At 40.0% G+C, this 18079-nt stretch overlaps 2 protein-coding genes across 3 annotated transcripts; both read right to left on the reverse strand.

Moving 5' to 3' along the window:
- Nucleotides 1-663: 663 nt before the first annotated feature.
- On the reverse strand, nt 664-3845 carry LOC142942273 (zinc-binding protein A33-like). The gene is made up of 6 exons (XM_076084538.1): nt 3194-3845; nt 2959-3054; nt 2647-2877; nt 2522-2544; nt 2173-2291; nt 664-1979 (listed from the first exon to the last, which is right to left on the reverse strand). The coding sequence occupies exons 1-6, from the start codon at nt 3596-3598 to the stop codon at nt 1468-1470; spliced, it is 1386 nt and encodes a 461-aa protein (XP_075940653.1). The 5' UTR covers nt 3599-3845; the 3' UTR covers nt 664-1467.
- A 1355-nt stretch (nt 3846-5200) lies between these two features.
- On the reverse strand, nt 5201-8380 carry LOC142942139 (zinc-binding protein A33-like). 2 transcript variants are annotated; one of them, XM_076084347.1, is made up of 6 exons: nt 7719-8380; nt 7489-7584; nt 7177-7407; nt 7055-7077; nt 6706-6824; nt 5201-6512 (listed from the first exon to the last, which is right to left on the reverse strand). In XM_076084347.1, exons 1-6 carry the CDS (start codon nt 8121-8123, stop codon nt 6001-6003), a joined length of 1386 nt encoding a protein of 461 aa, XP_075940462.1. In that variant the 5' UTR covers nt 8124-8380; the 3' UTR covers nt 5201-6000. The 2 variants fall into 2 exon arrangements, with proteins under 2 accessions (XP_075940462.1, XP_075940463.1); XM_076084348.1 differs by lacking the exon at nt 7489-7584.
- Nucleotides 8381-18079: the final 9699 nt, after the last annotated feature.

Below are 18079 nucleotides of genomic sequence, written 5' to 3' on the forward strand. Positions count from 1 at the left end.
ATTCGAAATGTGAAATCTGACAGAAAATTGAACCCTATGAAGATGCCTACTTATAAAATGATGGATTGATGCCAAGTCGCCAAATTCCCCCCCAGTCTTGAATTCAATTTGGAATAAAAGTATGAAAACATCTACGTGTCCAATACTGAAATTAAAACTTGAAAAGTACACTTTGCCTGATTAAATTCACGGATGAGTAATCACTCCGGCTGACACTCTTTCTCTTCTAGTTTTTTCTAATTCGAATGAAATTCATCTTAGGTAATTGGGGAAAATGTTGTGTCAGTCAGCTCTTGATCTCCAACCTTCATTAGCTGAGAGAAGAGACTCAGAAACACTGATCATGTAAAACATGCAGAGGAATACAAAGTGGACGAGACACTCTTTTGTTCTTTTCTCTCTCTATTTCCTCTTTTACCTCAGTGTGTTTTCTTCTCTCAATCCTTTTTTTTCTCTTTTAATTTGGCCCCTCTGTTTGTTTTTCTTCATTCTTTCATTAGTTGAAAAAACATAGCAGGCATTCCAGCTGTAATACCATTGAGATTCAGTATCAGTGTGGGGATTCAGACTCATGTGTGTGAGTGTGTCAGAGAGAGACAATGATTCATCTCTCTGCTATGCGTGCATGCTCTGGAGATCCGTAATGACGACGTTGAGACTGGCTGAGAGCTGCATATCTGTTTATTTGTTTGTTTTTTCAACATCAAGGCTTTTTCTTAAGAACAATCAAAAGAGCCACGTTACTGTAGACACCCTGCATGATCGGCAATTGCACCAGACCAGATGCTGTAGAGCTAAGTTTGACTATTTTATTCATTGCCCAACAGCTGGCATGTACATAAGAGCTCTTGAAGTAATTACTTGAAATACATTTGACTTGATATACATTTTATCTGACATTGAAGCACGTACAAGCTAAGTTTTGTTTATATAGCTTCAAATCACAGATTTTACCTAAAAAAAAAAAAGAAAATCTGTAAATGAAGCTTACACCCTCAGTTCAGATAAGGAAGAACTCCCCCACAACAGGGAAACATATTGAAAACAGGAATATTGTCTTAATCTGATAACATGATTCAACTCTAATAGTCTGTTGCATTCGCCTTTAGTCCCTAGTATGGGTTAACCTACCAGAGGAGCCGCCCCTGCTGTCCAGTAGAGGGAATGCCAGATTAAAACACTTCTGCATTGGCTTTATTTTACAAAATGTGGGGTTGACATCTGATAAAATCACTGCAGTGCCCCTTTAAGGCAGACTAAACCAAATTGGAACCAGGAAAACCATCTGTGATGATTGATAACAACTACTGTTCACATTTCTTTGGTCAACGACATGACATGTGAAAAAGATACAGAGATAGACCAAGTTCACCCAGCTATACTGAAATCAGAGTCATATTGTTAACGCTTACGGTCCCAAAATAAGGCCTCATCTTGTTGTTAGTCCTCTGCAGTAATGCTGAATGTTTATCTGGGTTTTCTTATCCTCACTGAAAATTCAGCTGGAAGGAGTTTTGCATTCCGACCAAAATACGGAAATACCGTTTCTGTGAAAGTGTATTTGATGGTGTGTACGAGTGTTTTCCTGTCGAGATCAAAAAATGATATTATTCCTTGGTCATAATCGAGCTGCACGCTGACTTTTTTGGGAAATGAATGTTTAGATACAATTTTCATATCATTCTTTTGATAAAGTTCACGGAGCAAATCAGGAGAAACACACTTGTAGATGCCCCAGACCTCTACAGAGGTTGGATCCTTGGTTCTAGTAGCAACACCAACTCTCCAATAACCCCACACCTTCACGTCCCAGCTGTGTTTTCCAGAGCTAAAGCCTTCAGAGCCAAGAACGTCAAGGCCGCGCAGCCTTTCTGGGTTTTCAGGAAGCGGCTGCATCTTGCCGCTTTTTGTTGAACGGGTCATGTGTTCTGATATGATCAATATTGGGTGGCCAGTGTTGGGGTCCAGAGTTACAGGAGCTTCAGAGAAAATATAGAAACAAAAGGGAACATTTAGTCAGATGTTTATTACAATAAAAGGTAAAAGTTTAACTTAAGGCATTACTGTGTATTTAGAGAACAGCCTGGTGTTTATTTGGTGATACATTTCATTGGTCACCTGTACATGATACTGCAGATTCAAATGTAAACATATGGCAGAAACACTTCTTACTGTATTGGATTATGTCCTTCATCTTCTTCCAGACTGTGAACAGCAGGTTCCCCACATGTTTGGCCTCATCGATCAGGGCTCCTGATGGAGTCTCTGGGTCTGGTAGGTTGCATTGGGATCTGAAGGAATATTAGGCAGCCACCAAATACCAGTCAAATATTTTGAAATACCCCACATTGGTTGTCTTTTTATTTGGTGCATCTTCTCTGGCTAAATCATTTGTGACCTCTCTAGTAATTTGACATGTGAGTGGCAGAGTGCATCATTCCCACATAATGTCTTTACCTCCCATCAGCCCTGACTGTCACTCAGCTGTACTTTGATAGATAGTGTTCAGGAAACAACTTACCGCTCCATGGTGGATTTGATATTCTGTCAAATAAAGAGAAAACAGGATAATACATCAATACATTTACATTTCTTTAAATATTCAATATTTAGATTAGAATATGAATTAACGCAGGTAACCAGTACCATCATAAATGAAATGTCCTCAGCTTTCATCTTAGTCTCTATGGCTTTGATTTTGTCTGTGAGGGAGGAGATCTCTGCAGTCAAATTCACAATCCTGATGTCCATTGCTCCACTCTTGAACTTTGCCTCCTTCCTCACTGCATCCATCCTAGCAGCCTCCTCTGCCTGCAGGAACTGGTAGAGCTTCTGAAACTCCTCTTTGATTGTCCTCTCAGTCTGCTGAGCCTGCAGCTGAGGAGGAGAAACACATTGTTTTTATGAAGGTAGCACATGTTGCTTTTTGCCGATATAACCATAATGTCCGAGACTTACCTTGATGTGGCCGGCAATTTTATCACACTTGGATTTTTGTGCTTTAAATTTCCCCAGTTTGGTTTTTAAATGCATCATCTTAAGCTTGAGTGTGGCCTATAGAAATTAAAGGTGTATAAATTAAATGTGGATTAGCAACACATTTGCCTGCATTGTGCAATATAAAGAATTATGAAAACTACCAAAGCCAAGACATGTATCGGCTGTTTTCATTAAACTATACATATCTGCTGACCTTCCAGGCTTCCACTGCTTCGTCGATGGGGACGATGTTGTGTTTCTTGTGTTTTTGTGCATCCCTACAAATCACACAGATGAGCTGTCGATCGTCCTGACAGAAGAGCTTGAGTTTCTCTCCATGCAGTCTGCAGATCTCCGTAGATCTTGAGTTAGCTCTCTGAGTCTTCTCCCGCCTCAAGGCCTCAGAAAGGTCTCTCAGTGACAGATTAGGTGTAGGCCGAGTCATTACAAACATCTGCTTACAGACCGGGCACGTCTGGTGTCCACTCTGTCTCCACCACTCCTGAAGACAGTGCTTACAGAAGCTGTGACCGCACAGCAAGACAACAGGATCCTTAAATATATCGCAGCACACAGGGCAGGTATAATCCTTTTCTGACAGAGATGCGTTAGCAGCCATTCTGTCGATGTCTCATGTGGCTGTCAGACTACTTTCGCTTTCACAGATTCACTGGTATTTGCTCGGCCAGTGCTCAGGTTCGCTACTTTTAGGTCCAAGTACTTTAAAAAAAAAAACACTCATAAACCCCTTGTTGCATAAAACGCGTCCTACTTACTAGATTGCCTTCCTCATTTGTTTTGTTTTCAAATACAGAAGTGGTTTTAGGCGCTAACCTCCTGACTCTTCTTCCTGACTTCTTTGCAAAATAGGAGTTAAAGTTTTTTTTCTTTTTTGAAAAATCTCTTGCAGTTCCGTCCTTTGCACGTTAGAAACACCCTCATCCGGGTGATGAAGAAGAGAGAAGAGTAACATTAAGCTAGAAACGGCAAGACAGATCAGATGAAGGTCACTCTTTGTGTAGGTGTGATCATCTAATGAGTAATACACTGCTCCGACTTTGGTGAAAAATGACTTCTATCAATTGTGATAATATATATAACATAACATCATTTAATCTAAAATAAGAACTCAAACTTCACAAAACATGTGAGATCTAGGGTTCAAGGGTTCAAGACTTTTTAAATGATTCTAAAATGATTCCCAAAAATATATCAGGTTTCCCAGGATTCCACAGGTGTGGAGAGGGTGTCTTTCTTTCAGTAGATAGGTACATACATAGATACATATGTCTTTATGACCACATGCGAAAAAAACCTGCATGCAGCTGGTATTTTTCCCTAAACGGGACCCAATTTTATAAAGAATTCCTGTGAAACACTTGGATCTTAGCTGGTATTCAACATTTACAAGATACCTCATCAATACTCAGTGGTGGGAGTAGATGGTGGCAATAACATCAGACAATGCACGGTGAACCGTTAACAAGTTCAGTTTACAATCTTGAAGACACAGCATTGAGTGCAAGGCTATTTTTAGTTGCAGGACCTAATATCAGCTGTTTCTGGGGTGATAACTAATGCAAAGAGATTTGCTCACATGTACAAAACACTCACATTTTATAATTTATAATGGCAGTTCTCTCCCTCTTTCTCTCTCTCTCTTTATCTCATATGCACACATAAGCTGCACACATTGAACTCACAGCAGTAAAAATCACACATGATTTGACCCCTGACCACTGCAGCAACAGCTATCAAAGGCTAACTGTTTTAACACGACAGCACACCATGTGATCAGCTGATCGCTCTCTCTGTCTCTCTTTGTCATACAGACTTTAAAGGAGAAGACTTAATAAATCCACACAGTTACATATTTGTCCTACTTGAGTATTCAGATCATAAGTAAAAGTATTAATACTATACTGTAAAAATACTCAGTAAAAAGCACTTAAAGTATATAAAGTAAAAGTATCCAATTCATAAAAATGCCATCAGATTTGTATTACTCATGCATTGATGGAAATTATGGATTTTTACTGCTGTAGGTCAACCTTAAATCCAAAGTCCTTCATAATATTTCTTTTGTCCAACCAACAGTCCAAACCTCAATATTTTTGTAAAAATGAATCAAAATAATATAAGAGAGAGAGAGAGAGAATGATTCATCTCTCTGCTATGCGTGCATGCTCTGGAGATCCGTAATGACGACGTTGAGACTGGCTGAGAGCTGCATATCTGTTTATTTGTTTGTTTTTTCAACATCAAGGCTTTTTCTTAAGAACAATCAAAAGAGCCACGTTACTGTAGACACCCTGCATGATCGGCAATTGCACCAGACCAGATGCTGTAGAGCTAAGTTTGACTATTTTATTCATTGCCCAACAGCTGGCATGTACATAAGAGCTCTTGAAGTAATTACTTGAAATACATTTGACTTGATATACATTTTATCTGACATTGAAGCACGTACAAGCTAAATTTTGTTTATATAGCTTCAAATCACAGATTTTACCTAAAAAAAAAAAGAAAATCTGTAAATGAAGCTTACACCCTCAGTTCAGATAAGGAAGAACTCCCCCACAACAGGGAAACATATTGAAAACAGGAATATTGTCTTAATCTGATAACATATTTACATGATTCAACTCTAATAGTCTGTTGCATTCGCCTTTAGTCCCTAGTATGGGTTAACCTACCAGAGGAGCCGCCCCTGCTGTCCAGTAGAGAGAATGCCAGATTAAAACACTTCTGCATTGGCTTTATTTTATAAAATGTGCAGTTGCCGCCTGATAAAATCACTGCAGTGCCCCTTTAAGGCGGACTAAACCAAATTGGAACCATCTGTGATGATTGATAACAACTACTGTTCACATTTCTTTGGTGAACGACATGACATGTGAAAAAGATACAGAGATAGACCAAGTTTATTAGTTTACTGAAATCAGAGTCATATTGTTAACGCTTAAGGTCCCAAAATGAGGCCTCATCTTGTTGTTAGTCCTCTGCAGTAATGCTGAATGTTTATCTGGGTTTTCTTATCTTCACTGAAAATTCAGCTGGAAGGAGTTTTGCATTCTCACTGAAATACGGAAATACCGTTTCTGTGAAAGTGTATTTGATGGTGTGTACGAGTGTTTTCCTGTCGAGATCAAAAAATGATATTATTCCTTGGTCATAATCGAGCTGCACGCTGACTTTTTTGGGAAATGAATGTTTAGATCCAATTTTTATATCATTCTTTTGATAAAGTTCACAGAGCGAATCAGTACAAACACACCTGTAGATGCCCCAGACCTCTACAGAGGTTGAACCCTCGATTCTAGCAGCAACACCAACTGTCCAATAACCCCCCACCTCCACGTCCCAGCTGTGTTTTCCAGAGCTAAAGCCTTCAGAGCCAAGAACGACATCCTTGCGCAGCCTTTCTGGGTTTTCAGGAAGCGGCTGCTCCTTGTCGCTGTTTGTTGAACGGGTCATGTGTTCTGATATGATCAATAGCGAGCTGCCAGTGTTGGGGTCCAGAGTTACAGGAGCTTCAGAGAAAATATAGAAACAAAAGGGAACATTTAGTCAGATGTTTATTACAATAAAAGGTAAAAGTTTAACTTAAGGCATTACTGTGTATTTAGAGAACAGCCTGGTGTTTATTTGGTGATAAGGTTCATTGGTCACCTGTACATGATACTGCAGATTCAAATGTAAACATATGGCAGAAACACTTCTTACTGTATTGGATTATGTCCTTCATCTTCTTCCAGACTGTGAACAGCAGGTTCCCCACATGTTTGGCCTCATCGATCAGGGCTCCTGATGGAGTCTCTGGGTCTGGTAGGTTGCATTGGGATCTGAAGGAATATTAAGCAGCCACCAAATACCAGTCAAATATTTTGAAATACCCCACATTGGTTGTCTTTTTATTTGGTGCATCTTCTCTGGCTAAATCATTAGTGACCTCTCTAGTAATTTGACATGTCAGTGGCAGAGTGCATCATTCCCACATAATGTCTTTACCTCCCATCAGCCCTGACTGTCACTCAGCTGTACTTTGATAGATAGTGTTCAGGAAACAACTTACCGCACAATGGTGGATTTGATATTCTGTCAAATAAAGAGAAAACAGGATAACAAATCAATACCATACATTTCTTAAAATATTCAATATTTAGATTAATATGAATTAACGCAGGTAACCAGTACCATCATAAATGAAATGTCCGCAGCTTTCATCTCAGTCTCTATGGCTTTGATTTTGTCTGTGAGGGAGGAGATCTCTGCAGTCAAATTCACAATCCTGATGTCCATTGCTCCACTCTTGAACTTTGCCTCCTTCCTCACTGCATCCATCCTAGCAGCCTCCTCTGCCTGCAGGAACTGGTAGAGCTTCTGAAACTCCTCTTTGATTGTCCTCTCAGTCTGCTGAGCCTGCAGCTGAGGAGGAGAAACACATTGTTTTTATGAAGGTAGCACATGTTGCTTTTTGCCGATATAACCATAATGTCCGAGACTTACCTTGATGTGGCCGGCAATTTTATCACACTTGGATTTTTGTGTTTTAAATTTCCCCAGTTTGGTTTTTAAATGTATCATCGTAACCCTGAGTGGGGCCTATAGAAATTAAAGGTGTATAAATTAAATGTGGATTAGCAACACATTTGCCTGCATTGTGCAATATAAAGAATTATGAAAACTACTGAAGACATTTCTCGGCTGTTTTCATTAAACTATACATATCTGCTGACCTTACAGGCTTCCACTGCTTCGTCGATGGGGACGATATTGTGTTTCTTGTGTTTATGTGCATCCCTACAAATCACACAGATGAGCTGTCGATCGTCCTGACAGAAGAGCTTGAGTTTCTCTCTATGCAGTCTGCAGATCTCCGTAGATCTTGAGTTAGCTCTCTGAGTCTTCTCTTGCCTCAAGGCCTCACAAACGTCTCTCAGTGACAGATTACGTGGAGGCTGAGTCATTACAAACATTTGCTTACAGACCGGGCACTTCTGGTGTCCACTCTGTCTCCACCACTCCTGAAGACAGTGCTTACAGAAGCTGTGACCGCACAGCAAGACAACAGGATCCTTAAATATATCGTAGCACACAGGGCAGGTATAATCCATTTCTGACGATGACGCGTTAGCAGCCATTCTGTTGATGTCTCACGTTGCTGTCAAGACTACTTTCGCTTTCACAGATTCACTCGTATTTGCTCGGCCAGTGCTCAGGTTCGCTACTTTTAGGTCCAAGTACTTAAAAAAACACACTCATAAACCCCTTGTTGCATAAAACGCGTCCTACTTACTAGATTGCCTTCCTCATTTGTTTTGTTTTCAAATACAGAAGTGGTTTTAGGCGCTAACCTCCTGACTCTTCTTCCTGACTTCTTTGCAAAATAGGAGGAGTTAAAGTTTTTTTTCTTTTTTGAAAAATCTCTTGCAGTTCCGTCCTTTGCACGTTAGAAACACCCTCATCCGGGTGATGAAGAAGAGAGAAGAGTAACATTAAGCTAGAAACGGCAAGACAGATCAGATGAAGGTCACTCTTTGTGTAGGTGTGATCATCTAATGAGTAATACACTGCTCCGACTTTGGTGAAAAATGACTTCTATCAATTGTGATAATATATATAACATAACATCATTTAATCTAAAATAAGAACTTCACAAAACATGTGAGATCTAGGGTTGAAGACTTTTTAAATGATTATAAAATATATCAGGTTTCCCAGGATTCCACAGGTGTGGAGAGGGTGTCTTTGTTTCAGTAGATAGGTACATACATAGATACATATGTCTTTATGACCACATGCGAAAAAAACCTGCATCCAGCTGGTATTTTTCCCTAAACGGGACCCAATTTTATAAAGAATTCCTGTGAAACACTTGGATCTTAGCTGGTATTCAACATTTATAAAATACCTCATCAATACTCAGTGGTGGGAGTAGATGGTGGCAATAACATCAGACAATGCACGGTGAACCGTTAACAAGTTCAGTTTACAATCTTGAAGACACAGCATTGAGTGCAAGGCTATTTTTAGTTGCAGGACATAATATCAGCTGTATCAGCTAATATCAATTTATAATGGCAGTTCTCTCCCTCTTTCTCTCTCTCTCTCTTTATCTCATATGCACACATAAGCTGCACACATTGAACTCACAGCAGTAAAAATCACACATGATTTGACCCCTGACCACTGCAGCAACAGCTATCAAAGGCTAACTGTTTTAACACGACAGCACACCATGTGATCAGCTGATCTCTCTCTCTGTCTCTCTCTGTCTGTCTCTCTCTCTCTCTCTCTCTCTCTCTCTCTCTCTCTCCCTTTGTCATACAAACTTTAAGGAGAAGACTTAATAAATCCACACACACAGTTACATTTTTGTCCTACTTGAGTATTCAGATCCTATAAGTAAAAGTATTAATACTATACTGTAAAAATACTCAGTAAAAAGTACTTAAAGTATATAAAGTAAAAGTATCCAATTCATAAAAATGCCATCAGATTTGTATTACTCATGCATTGATGGAAATTATGGATTTTTACTGCTGTAGGTCAATCTTAACTATTTAATATCTGTAACTAATGATTATTTTAATTATGGATTAATCTGCTGATGATTTCTTCCATTAATGGATGGTTTGTTGGGTTTTTAAAAATTTGGGAAATTGGTAGAAATGCCGTCCCAATTGCCAAGTCCAAAGCCCTTCATAATGTTTGTTTTGTCCAACCAACAGTCCAAACCTCAATCTTTTTGTAAAAATGAATCAAAATAATAAAAAAGAAGAGCAGCAAATCCTCACATTTGTGAAAATGGAACCATGAAATGCTTTTGCATGAAAAATGACAGCAATCAATAAAATAGGTGCCAATACAATTTCCACCCATTGATTAATTGACCAGTGGTTTCAACTGTACCTTTTCAGATATTATGTCTTAATTTATAAAGTAACTAAAACTGCCAAATAATTGCAATGAAAGAAAACCTATAGGCTACAATATTTCCCTCTGAAATGTAGTAGAGAAGAAGTATAAAAAGATACTCATGTAAGATACTTCTATTTATATTTAAGTACAGTACTTGAGTAAATCTACTTAGTTACATTCCACCGCTGCTGAACAGTATGAGCAGTTACATAACTTTGTGCTCTCCTACAGACTTTTCCCACTTACCTTTCATATGCTGGTGTAATTATTATTAGGGCTGAGGATAGGGGTGCGGGGGTGGATTCATGCGAGACTGTTCCTATACTTAAATATTATGTCCATAACCATAAAACATTCAATCCACATAAAGCCAAATGTTCTGGATCTGGCCACAGTAGCCTCCCGAGGGTGGTGCAGTAAAACCGCCCTGAGCCGCCATTAGGTGGAGGGAGCTGGAAGAAATACTGGACAGCGGCAGGGACCGAATGAAAGCCAGAGGACAGCTGATGGTAAACTAATTTCCTTGGCCTGATACCCCCACGAAACCCCCCAAAGAAAAACCCACACACATGCAGTACTTGTTGTGTTCACACACAGACACACGGTGTACACATCTATGTGGGACGTACTGTACTGTATCACGCTTCCACTCGAGTGAGGAGTCTCCTAGGAAGCTAAATGTGGGACAAAATCACACTCTCTCTCTCTCTCTCCCTCCCTCTTTCCATCTCTTCCCTCAACTGCTCTCACACACTTGATCACCATCTCGGCGAGTAAAGCATATGCTCCATCATTTGCCATGAGGGACAAAAAAGACCGGGAAGGAATTCAGCGAGACATTGTAGCACTTCTCTGCAGACTCTTGGAGAGAAGTGCTGCATTGGTGTGCGTTAACAGCATTCAGCTGCACAGCTTTCCTGTCTGAGAAACACTATACAAGTCTAAATCTGGGCTCGGTATTCAATACACACTACTTCAGATGAGGAGAAGAAAACATCAGTCATGTTCTTTATGTGATAAATAGCTCTGATTATGTCTGAAAGGCTTTGCGTGTTAATGCCAGACATCTTTTTGTTAAAGCGTATGTCAAGCTTTTAAATGTTAAACGTCTTCATTTGAAATCGAAAGAACTTTTCCTGCCACATGACGGTTGGAAGCACCTGAGACTGAAATCCACTGTCTGCCCATCTTATTTTATATGTTTCTGAAGAATAAACAAATATTTTGCAATGATGACGGGAGGCCATAAAGAAACCTAAAACATGGAGGAAAAGCCTAATTAGTATGTTGCTTTAGCTGTCTTTTACTAATATATCATGTTTGACTCTTTCTGTTGCCGGACAGTCAGCGAAAAAAAAAGTTGCAAGTGTAACTAGAGCGGCAGCTCCTCGGCAGGACGTTACAGGAATTTACGATGTGTTAAATGTTTCCTTTGTTCCTCCCTGTGGCAGCTCGCTCCGCCAATTAAGCAAGGCAGCGTTCTGCAATGAGCTCATTATTCCTCCCTCTCTATCTCTCACATCATTTTAATGCAGAATTATATATATATATATATATATATATATATATATATATATATATATATATATATATATATATATATCCAATAGTAAGTCATGTCATATGCAAATCAGCGCTGTTTTAACATGGTCATAAAAATAAACCTTGCACCTGCGTCTAGGTCAGAAACATGAGTAGTAATGTAGCATGCATTCGACTTGTGCACCGCCATCTTAATTAACAGGATAGATTATTTAAACACTGCTTTTGTGTTTCTTTTGATAATGTGATAAAATATGAAACCCAACTGTGGCACTTTGCCAAAGTCTAAAATTCTGTGCACTGCGCCCCTGAAATAAACCCCATGCACCATTCCATTTGGCAAACCAATTTGGGATGGAGGGTGGGGGCAGGAAAGGGAGAGGTATAGGTTAGCTGTAGTAATAATCGTAAATCACCTCTGAAATGCTGCCATGTCACATGCCAGACTGCGCCACTAATGACCAGGCCCATCTTTCACCGGGTATTTTTATCTGTGTGCCCTGACACTCGACTTCTGGAAGCGTCCTCTCGTTTTACGTCGTCAGCACCTCGGCCCGGCCTGAGCACAAGTTCTTAACATATCTATAAATACCAGCCAGCTAAATGGCATTTTCTCTCACCCACCCCCTGCTTGGCAAGAACCAGGAGCTCTGTGACTTGGCAAAGGGACCCGCAGTCCTACGCCACTAAACATCTTGGGGCTTAGCCCCCCACCCCAGAGTCACCCTCCAGAGAACAGCTGGCTGAAGAAATAGATCCATCTGCCACTGCCTTCAAATTCCAAAGTGGTTTCAGTTTAATCGAACTAGTTGAAAATGATTTCCGCAAGATTTAATAAAAAGCAGTGAAACTGCGGCAGATGGATTCAGTTTAAGACCACCTGTAGGATTAATTGCTGACACTGCAAGTGTAGGTAAAGCATCAACGTGGATTAGCGCTTGTTGACGTACAGTATTTACGCACCAGAAACGCACAAACACCTGCACATGCTTCCTTTGTGCAGAATGTTCTGCCAAGTTTTTTAAGCTTGCTGACATGTGGCACTAGAGACTTTAGGTCAGCGTCAGCTTCCTGCTATTTCGGGATCTGTCACAGCTTGAGGTTTTAATTTATTCTGCCAGAATGTGTCAATCACTGAGCAGCAAGGTTCAGGCCTGAGTCTGCTGCCGGAAGGAGAGGGGGTCGGCACAGCGGGTAGAAGTCAAACAGGACTAGAAACCAACTGATAGTGTGACGGAAAGTAAACTGTGCTGGAAATTCCCCAAACCTTCCCGTCATAACAATGCCCATTAAGTTTATTTGTCACATATTTTTGTTGCACAATCATTTTCAGATTATTTTCGGCATGTTACCGTCTGCACTGAACAGCAAGAAAACATTGCTTTCAATGGGGTGGGAAGCCAGTGAGGGATCATATCCTTTTAGGTGCACTGGTGACGCTTATTGGTTGGTTGGGGCATTTGCATGAAACGTTACCAGAGCAGCGGCTTCGGTCGTCTGTCCGTGCATGTGCAATGTTCGTGCAATGAGGCCCAATGAGTCGCGGAACTTGCAGACATCTGCAGCCCTACGAATAAACCAACTCCAAATATTCCTGGTGAAATAAAAGATACAAAAATACAAAAATAAGTTCATTTTAACATCATTTAACTTTATGGAACAATTCCAGACAAGCATCAAGGGCCGTTTTACCTGACTGGTTTGATGAAGACTGTCTCAGCGACAATGAATACAGTAATTGTTATTCTCTCTCTCTCTCTCTTAGAGTTGCCAGTTTGCCATGCCAGTGCCTGTCCACAGGCCATGCCAAAGGTTTGAATTTGACCCTCCCAATGAAGTGCCAAAACACACACACACACACGTCAGTCACCGTGTGATGTCATGCCCACATACGCATGGCATCATATCGTTGTTTGGGAGGAACCGATACCCTGTCTTTTGTCGCCTTCTATACCCAAAGACTACTTTTAATGTTTCATGAAAGCTGGTCTTGTTGTACTTGAACTGATTAAACATTCCCACGTTCTATTTAGGAACACAGAGCAGCAGTTGAAAGTGTCGTTTTAGTGGATAATTTTACTGCTTACGTAACACCCTGATTTTTATAAAATAATTTCATCATCTTTAAGTTGTACATCTTATACTGCTCGATTAACTTTTATTATCACACCCGAAAGCAAGAAAAACGTACTTCCAATGTGGTGGGAAGCCAGAGAGGGACGTGTCTTTATCGCTGCACGAACTCGTCCTCTTCCAGAGAAACTTTTACACCACTATTCATTCCCGTTTCCACCCAACAGTCAGTGTTGGTTTGTTTTTCCAAGCATGACCTCAATCGATCCCGAACCTTGACCATATGTTTATCATTGTAACCACGGCAACAAAGCTAACCTGAATGAAATAGTGAAGTCATTGTCATCCAAACCAAAAATTCTCTCAACCTTTACAAAGTACTCATTTCAACCCAAACCACAATGTCTCCCTTAACCAAGTGAGTTTTGTACCTTAACCAAACCTTAAACACAGTGCTGCCACATCATAAAACTCTTTTACTTTTTAACTTGTGTTGCTTTTGGAAGGCACAGACATGTGATGCTGTCCTAGAGGTGTCAGGTCAGAAAACTCTTCCATGTGTCCGTCTAGAGGGCAGGGATAAATTACTTATTTTGTTGTTTGATTCAGCTCCCTGAATCGTCTTGTTCCCAATAACTGATGAGATAGAGGCCGCTAATGCATGTATGACATCAATACTGCATCCATGTTTTCCTGCAGCTGGGATAATCTCCAGCTACCAATTAAACAGACAAATGGAGAGAGAAAGTAAGAAAATGTATATCACAGCCTCCTTTTTTCCTCTGATCCCTGGATTTTTCATTTTTGCTCTGCCAGTATGTCGGCAGCTTTCTCTTTCTGGGTCTGCCAGCCGATGTGTCAGCCAAGGCCACAAAGAGCAGAGCTCTTTTTTTGCAGTGATTGTGTGTTTGGTGCCAGGGAAACGTTGGCTCTTTTCATTCCACATAATATTACCAAGAAGCCATTTAAATCATATAAACAAATTGCATTTGTATGCATGTGACGGACACAACAGCAGGAGGAAGAGTCTAAGATGCATTTGCTTGCGTGTGTGTGTGTGTGTGTGTGTGTGTGTGTGTGTGTGTGTGTGTGTGTGTGTGTGTGTGTGCAAGATGTCGAAACCAACAATCAGGGATCTGTCAGAGACGCTGTTGACATCATCATCCCAAATATATGACAGCATGGCAAAAGAGCGCTGATCCGAGGCCAGCGGGATCCAACAGTCACAGAATCCATAAGCCATAACAAACATTTCATTTTTCAAAATAAACTACACTCTGTGGCCAAACCTGTCATCTTTCCGGGACCACTGTGGAACAGCGCTGTCTGACTTTACTCTCACACAATTTATTTGAGCCATGTTTGTTACTTTGTTTTGTTCACCCAGCATGTCTTCTGGCTCTTATTGGCACGGTTGTACTGCATTTTCTTTATTCTAATGTAAACAGATTGAACCAGCATCATGTTTTTCCTCTGCATGTCGGTTTGACTCTGTACTTTTGCTGTCATGTCTGCTCTGATATGTACATTTTCAAATGGCTCTCTTTCAGGGGCCTGTTTCAAGTCATGGTTTTAAATGAGAAGCTGCATATGTCTGCATCCTCCACAGTACAGTAGACATGTAAAGAGTGTCCGCTGTGTTGAAGGGTCAGTGCACCCAAATTACAAAGTCTTACTGATTCTTACATTTGACCAGACTTCATGTAAGTATCCTGTTGTTCATTAGGGAACTCGTCTTCTTTTGGTAGAGCTAAAAGAAAATACACAGCTAAGCACAAGCATCTTTAATTATATCTTCCAAAACTTAAACAAATTATTTGAAAGACGTTTTGCACAATGCATGGAGCCTTTTTTTTTTCAATTTACCAATACATTTCTAATCCAAAAATCTTCCAACTGCATGTGAAATGTATTTTAGTTCAACATATAACTTTGTTGTCTGTTGTTGGGGTGATGCACTAGTTCCGTCCCTCGGGGTCCAGTCTTGTCTTATACTGAACGTGTAATGAGTTCTTTAATTTTTGTTTTATCCTATATATATATAAACAGATAGTTAGATACAGTTAGATATAGATAGACAGACAGACAGACAGATAGATAGATAGATAGACAGATAGACAGATAGATAGATAGATAGATAGATAGATAGATAGATAGATAGATAGATAGATAGATAGATAGATAGATAGATAGATAGATAGATAGATAGATAGATAGATAGATAAGCTGGTCAGTGTGTGCATGTTGTTTTTGCTCTGATGGGATAAATAAAACTGCGAGCACGTCATTTGGGCCAAACTATTAATAAGAATGTAATTTTGGTATCCCCCCCCCCCCCCCCCCCCCCCCCCCCAGCCCTCCCCTCTGAACCCCATTAGTCCTTTGGATAGTTGCCCGACTGTGTCCGCATGGCAGCTGAGCGCATGCGCAGCGAGACGGTTTTCAAATAATGAAGTTGAGCCTAATGCTTCTGAACAGCCTGGTGCTCAAACTTGGACGCGGACTGAAAACAATGGTGTTTCCCGCAGAGGCGAGCGGTCCGGTCACCGAAACCGAGACCCGGGACTCCGGCTTAAGTTTGTAAATTAGTTTAATCGAGTCTGATTAACTCCTCGGGCTCGTTTTTTGGGGGACTCCTGCGGGTGATGGCCAGCAGTGGCTGAAGTGTTTTGATCCAGTCAGTGACAGCCTGCGAACAGCAGGGAGAGCTGTGCGGAGATCTCACTACATTTGATTATGAGCGTTTCCAAGAAGTGAAGGAAATCTGGGAGCTTCTTGCTGGGACGATAGCAATATTAACACAGGTATGCTGACTCTGTTTCTTTATTTACGGACAGTTACGGGTCTGTTGTTTTACTCTGACAGATATGAGGTCAGTGACAGTTCAGGTGGCTGCAGTCCGCGGACGATAACTCGATAACTGTCATAGTTATTGACATTGATTCAGGCTGATTAATTGCATGCAATCTTAGATAATAAACGAAGCATCAAGTCATGATTCTTATTCAAATTGTACTTTAGTTAAAAGTATTTGTCACTCAACAATGAATTTAATTCAATTAATTTTAATTCAATTGATAAGTATGACAATTTCATGAATGTATTTACGGCAATTACTCAGCTATTAATACGTCTGTGAATGATGACTATAATATTTCATTTGGTGTCCAATTTTCTTACGACTCAGTTCGTCAGTTGGCCTCGGGATCTCGGCACTTAAAACCACTTAAATGTTTTTTATTCATATTCATTTTCAGGTAAAGACTTTTTATAGATTGCCACAAACATAATTTAACAGTATTTAATTTGGGTTTAATTAATAATAATACCCCATACCCCTGTAAAACTGGTGATGAAACTTTTCTGATGTTTTAAATTATTTGTTAAAATAAAATGAGCTTTATTCTGGTGGTTATTTGCCATAATGATCTTGGACTGCAGGTCAATGTGGTTTCTACAGTTTTGAATCCAGATTCCATCACACATGGAAATATTTTGTTTCCCGTCAGTGGTCTGCCAGCATCCCTCTGTGTGTCCACGACTTTTCTCCCCATCTCTCCTCTCATCCCACGTGGAGTTTGTGTTTATATTTGATATGTAGGAAATGGGAATCTTATACCATGGCCGAGCTCTCAGGACTTGAATGGCCGCTGGCTATTGGCCTGCCCCTAACAACATAACAAGTTACGCGCCGACTCCAAATCGGATCTACAGCACCGTAATCCATACAGATTCAATTTCACATTAAGGACTCATATTTAACCAATGCGCATTAATGCGCAAGAGAGATGGATGGACTGGATTTGGTGTGTGGAGATTTGGTGACATGATAAAATTCTGTACACATAGAGGTTGAAATCAAAGTATTGCCTTTTTCATTTGAATTGAATAACAGTTTGAGAATTCAAAATAAGACGCTCTTAATTTGAAAAGGCCGGTTTTCCATTATGATGAGGAAAATATAACGTGCTGGGGATTGACGTTTTCTGCCCTATAAATTAAAAAAATTGTAAAGATTTCATTTTCAGTTTATGAGGGACTATTTTTTTGTATCCCTGTACATTTCTGCCCTTTTTTATTTCAAAATGTTTACGCGTTTCTTTTTGTCATTCTTTATCTGTATTTTACTCGGGCAGAATATTTATCTGAGACATTGAAAAGCGGTTTCGCAGGATTTAGTCCTGAAGCTTTGAGGGTTGCAAAACGTATTACATTTAATATTACATTTAATCAAAACCCTATTCATCATTTTGTGCCACTAATATGGAAAACACTCTTACAAGGTAATTTCCCAAAATTTCTATTCGATTTTTGTCCTGATTTTTTTTTTGGAATGTATACATGTGTGTGTGTGTCTGTTACTTATTAAAGAACTGGTGATGCAAATAGAGAGTATACAGAGAGAACAAGCGTGTCTGTATCTTTCGTCGGAAGAATACAAAACATTTCTTCAACGGCGTTTTTTAAAAGTGTCGCCAAAAAAAAAAAAATCGATCTGTGCGTAAAAACGATAGTTCAGTCAATCAAGCTGGAGTGGAAGTGAATATGTGACCTTTCACTG

This window comes from Anarhichas minor, unplaced genomic scaffold, assembly GCF_050575085.1.
Source record: "Anarhichas minor isolate MPS153535 unplaced genomic scaffold, ASM5057508v1 ptg000136l, whole genome shotgun sequence".
Taxonomy (NCBI): domain Eukaryota; kingdom Metazoa; phylum Chordata; class Actinopteri; order Perciformes; family Anarhichadidae; genus Anarhichas; species Anarhichas minor.

Excerpts from the sequence above, each read along its gene's own strand:
- LOC142942139 (XM_076084347.1), bottom strand. The coding sequence starts at position 8,123 with ATGGCTGCTAACGCGTCATCGTCAGAAATGGATTATACCTGCCCTGTG. Across the intron at positions 7,078-7,176 it reads CGGACATTTCATTTATGATG|AATATCAAATCCACCATTGT; the intron begins GTACTGGTTACC and ends TTTATTTGACAG. Across the intron at positions 6,825-7,054 it reads ATCAAATCCACCATTGTGCG|ATCCCAATGCAACCTACCAG; the intron begins GTAAGTTGTTTC and ends ATATTCCTTCAG.
- LOC142942273 (XM_076084538.1), bottom strand. The coding sequence starts at position 3,598 with ATGGCTGCTAACGCATCTCTGTCAGAAAAGGATTATACCTGCCCTGTG. Across the intron at positions 3,055-3,193 it reads AAGCAGTGGAAGCCTGGAAG|GCCACACTCAAGCTTAAGAT; the intron begins GTCAGCAGATAT and ends TAATTTCTATAG. Across the intron at positions 2,878-2,958 it reads AAATTGCCGGCCACATCAAG|CTGCAGGCTCAGCAGACTGA; the intron begins GTAAGTCTCGGA and ends TCTCCTCCTCAG.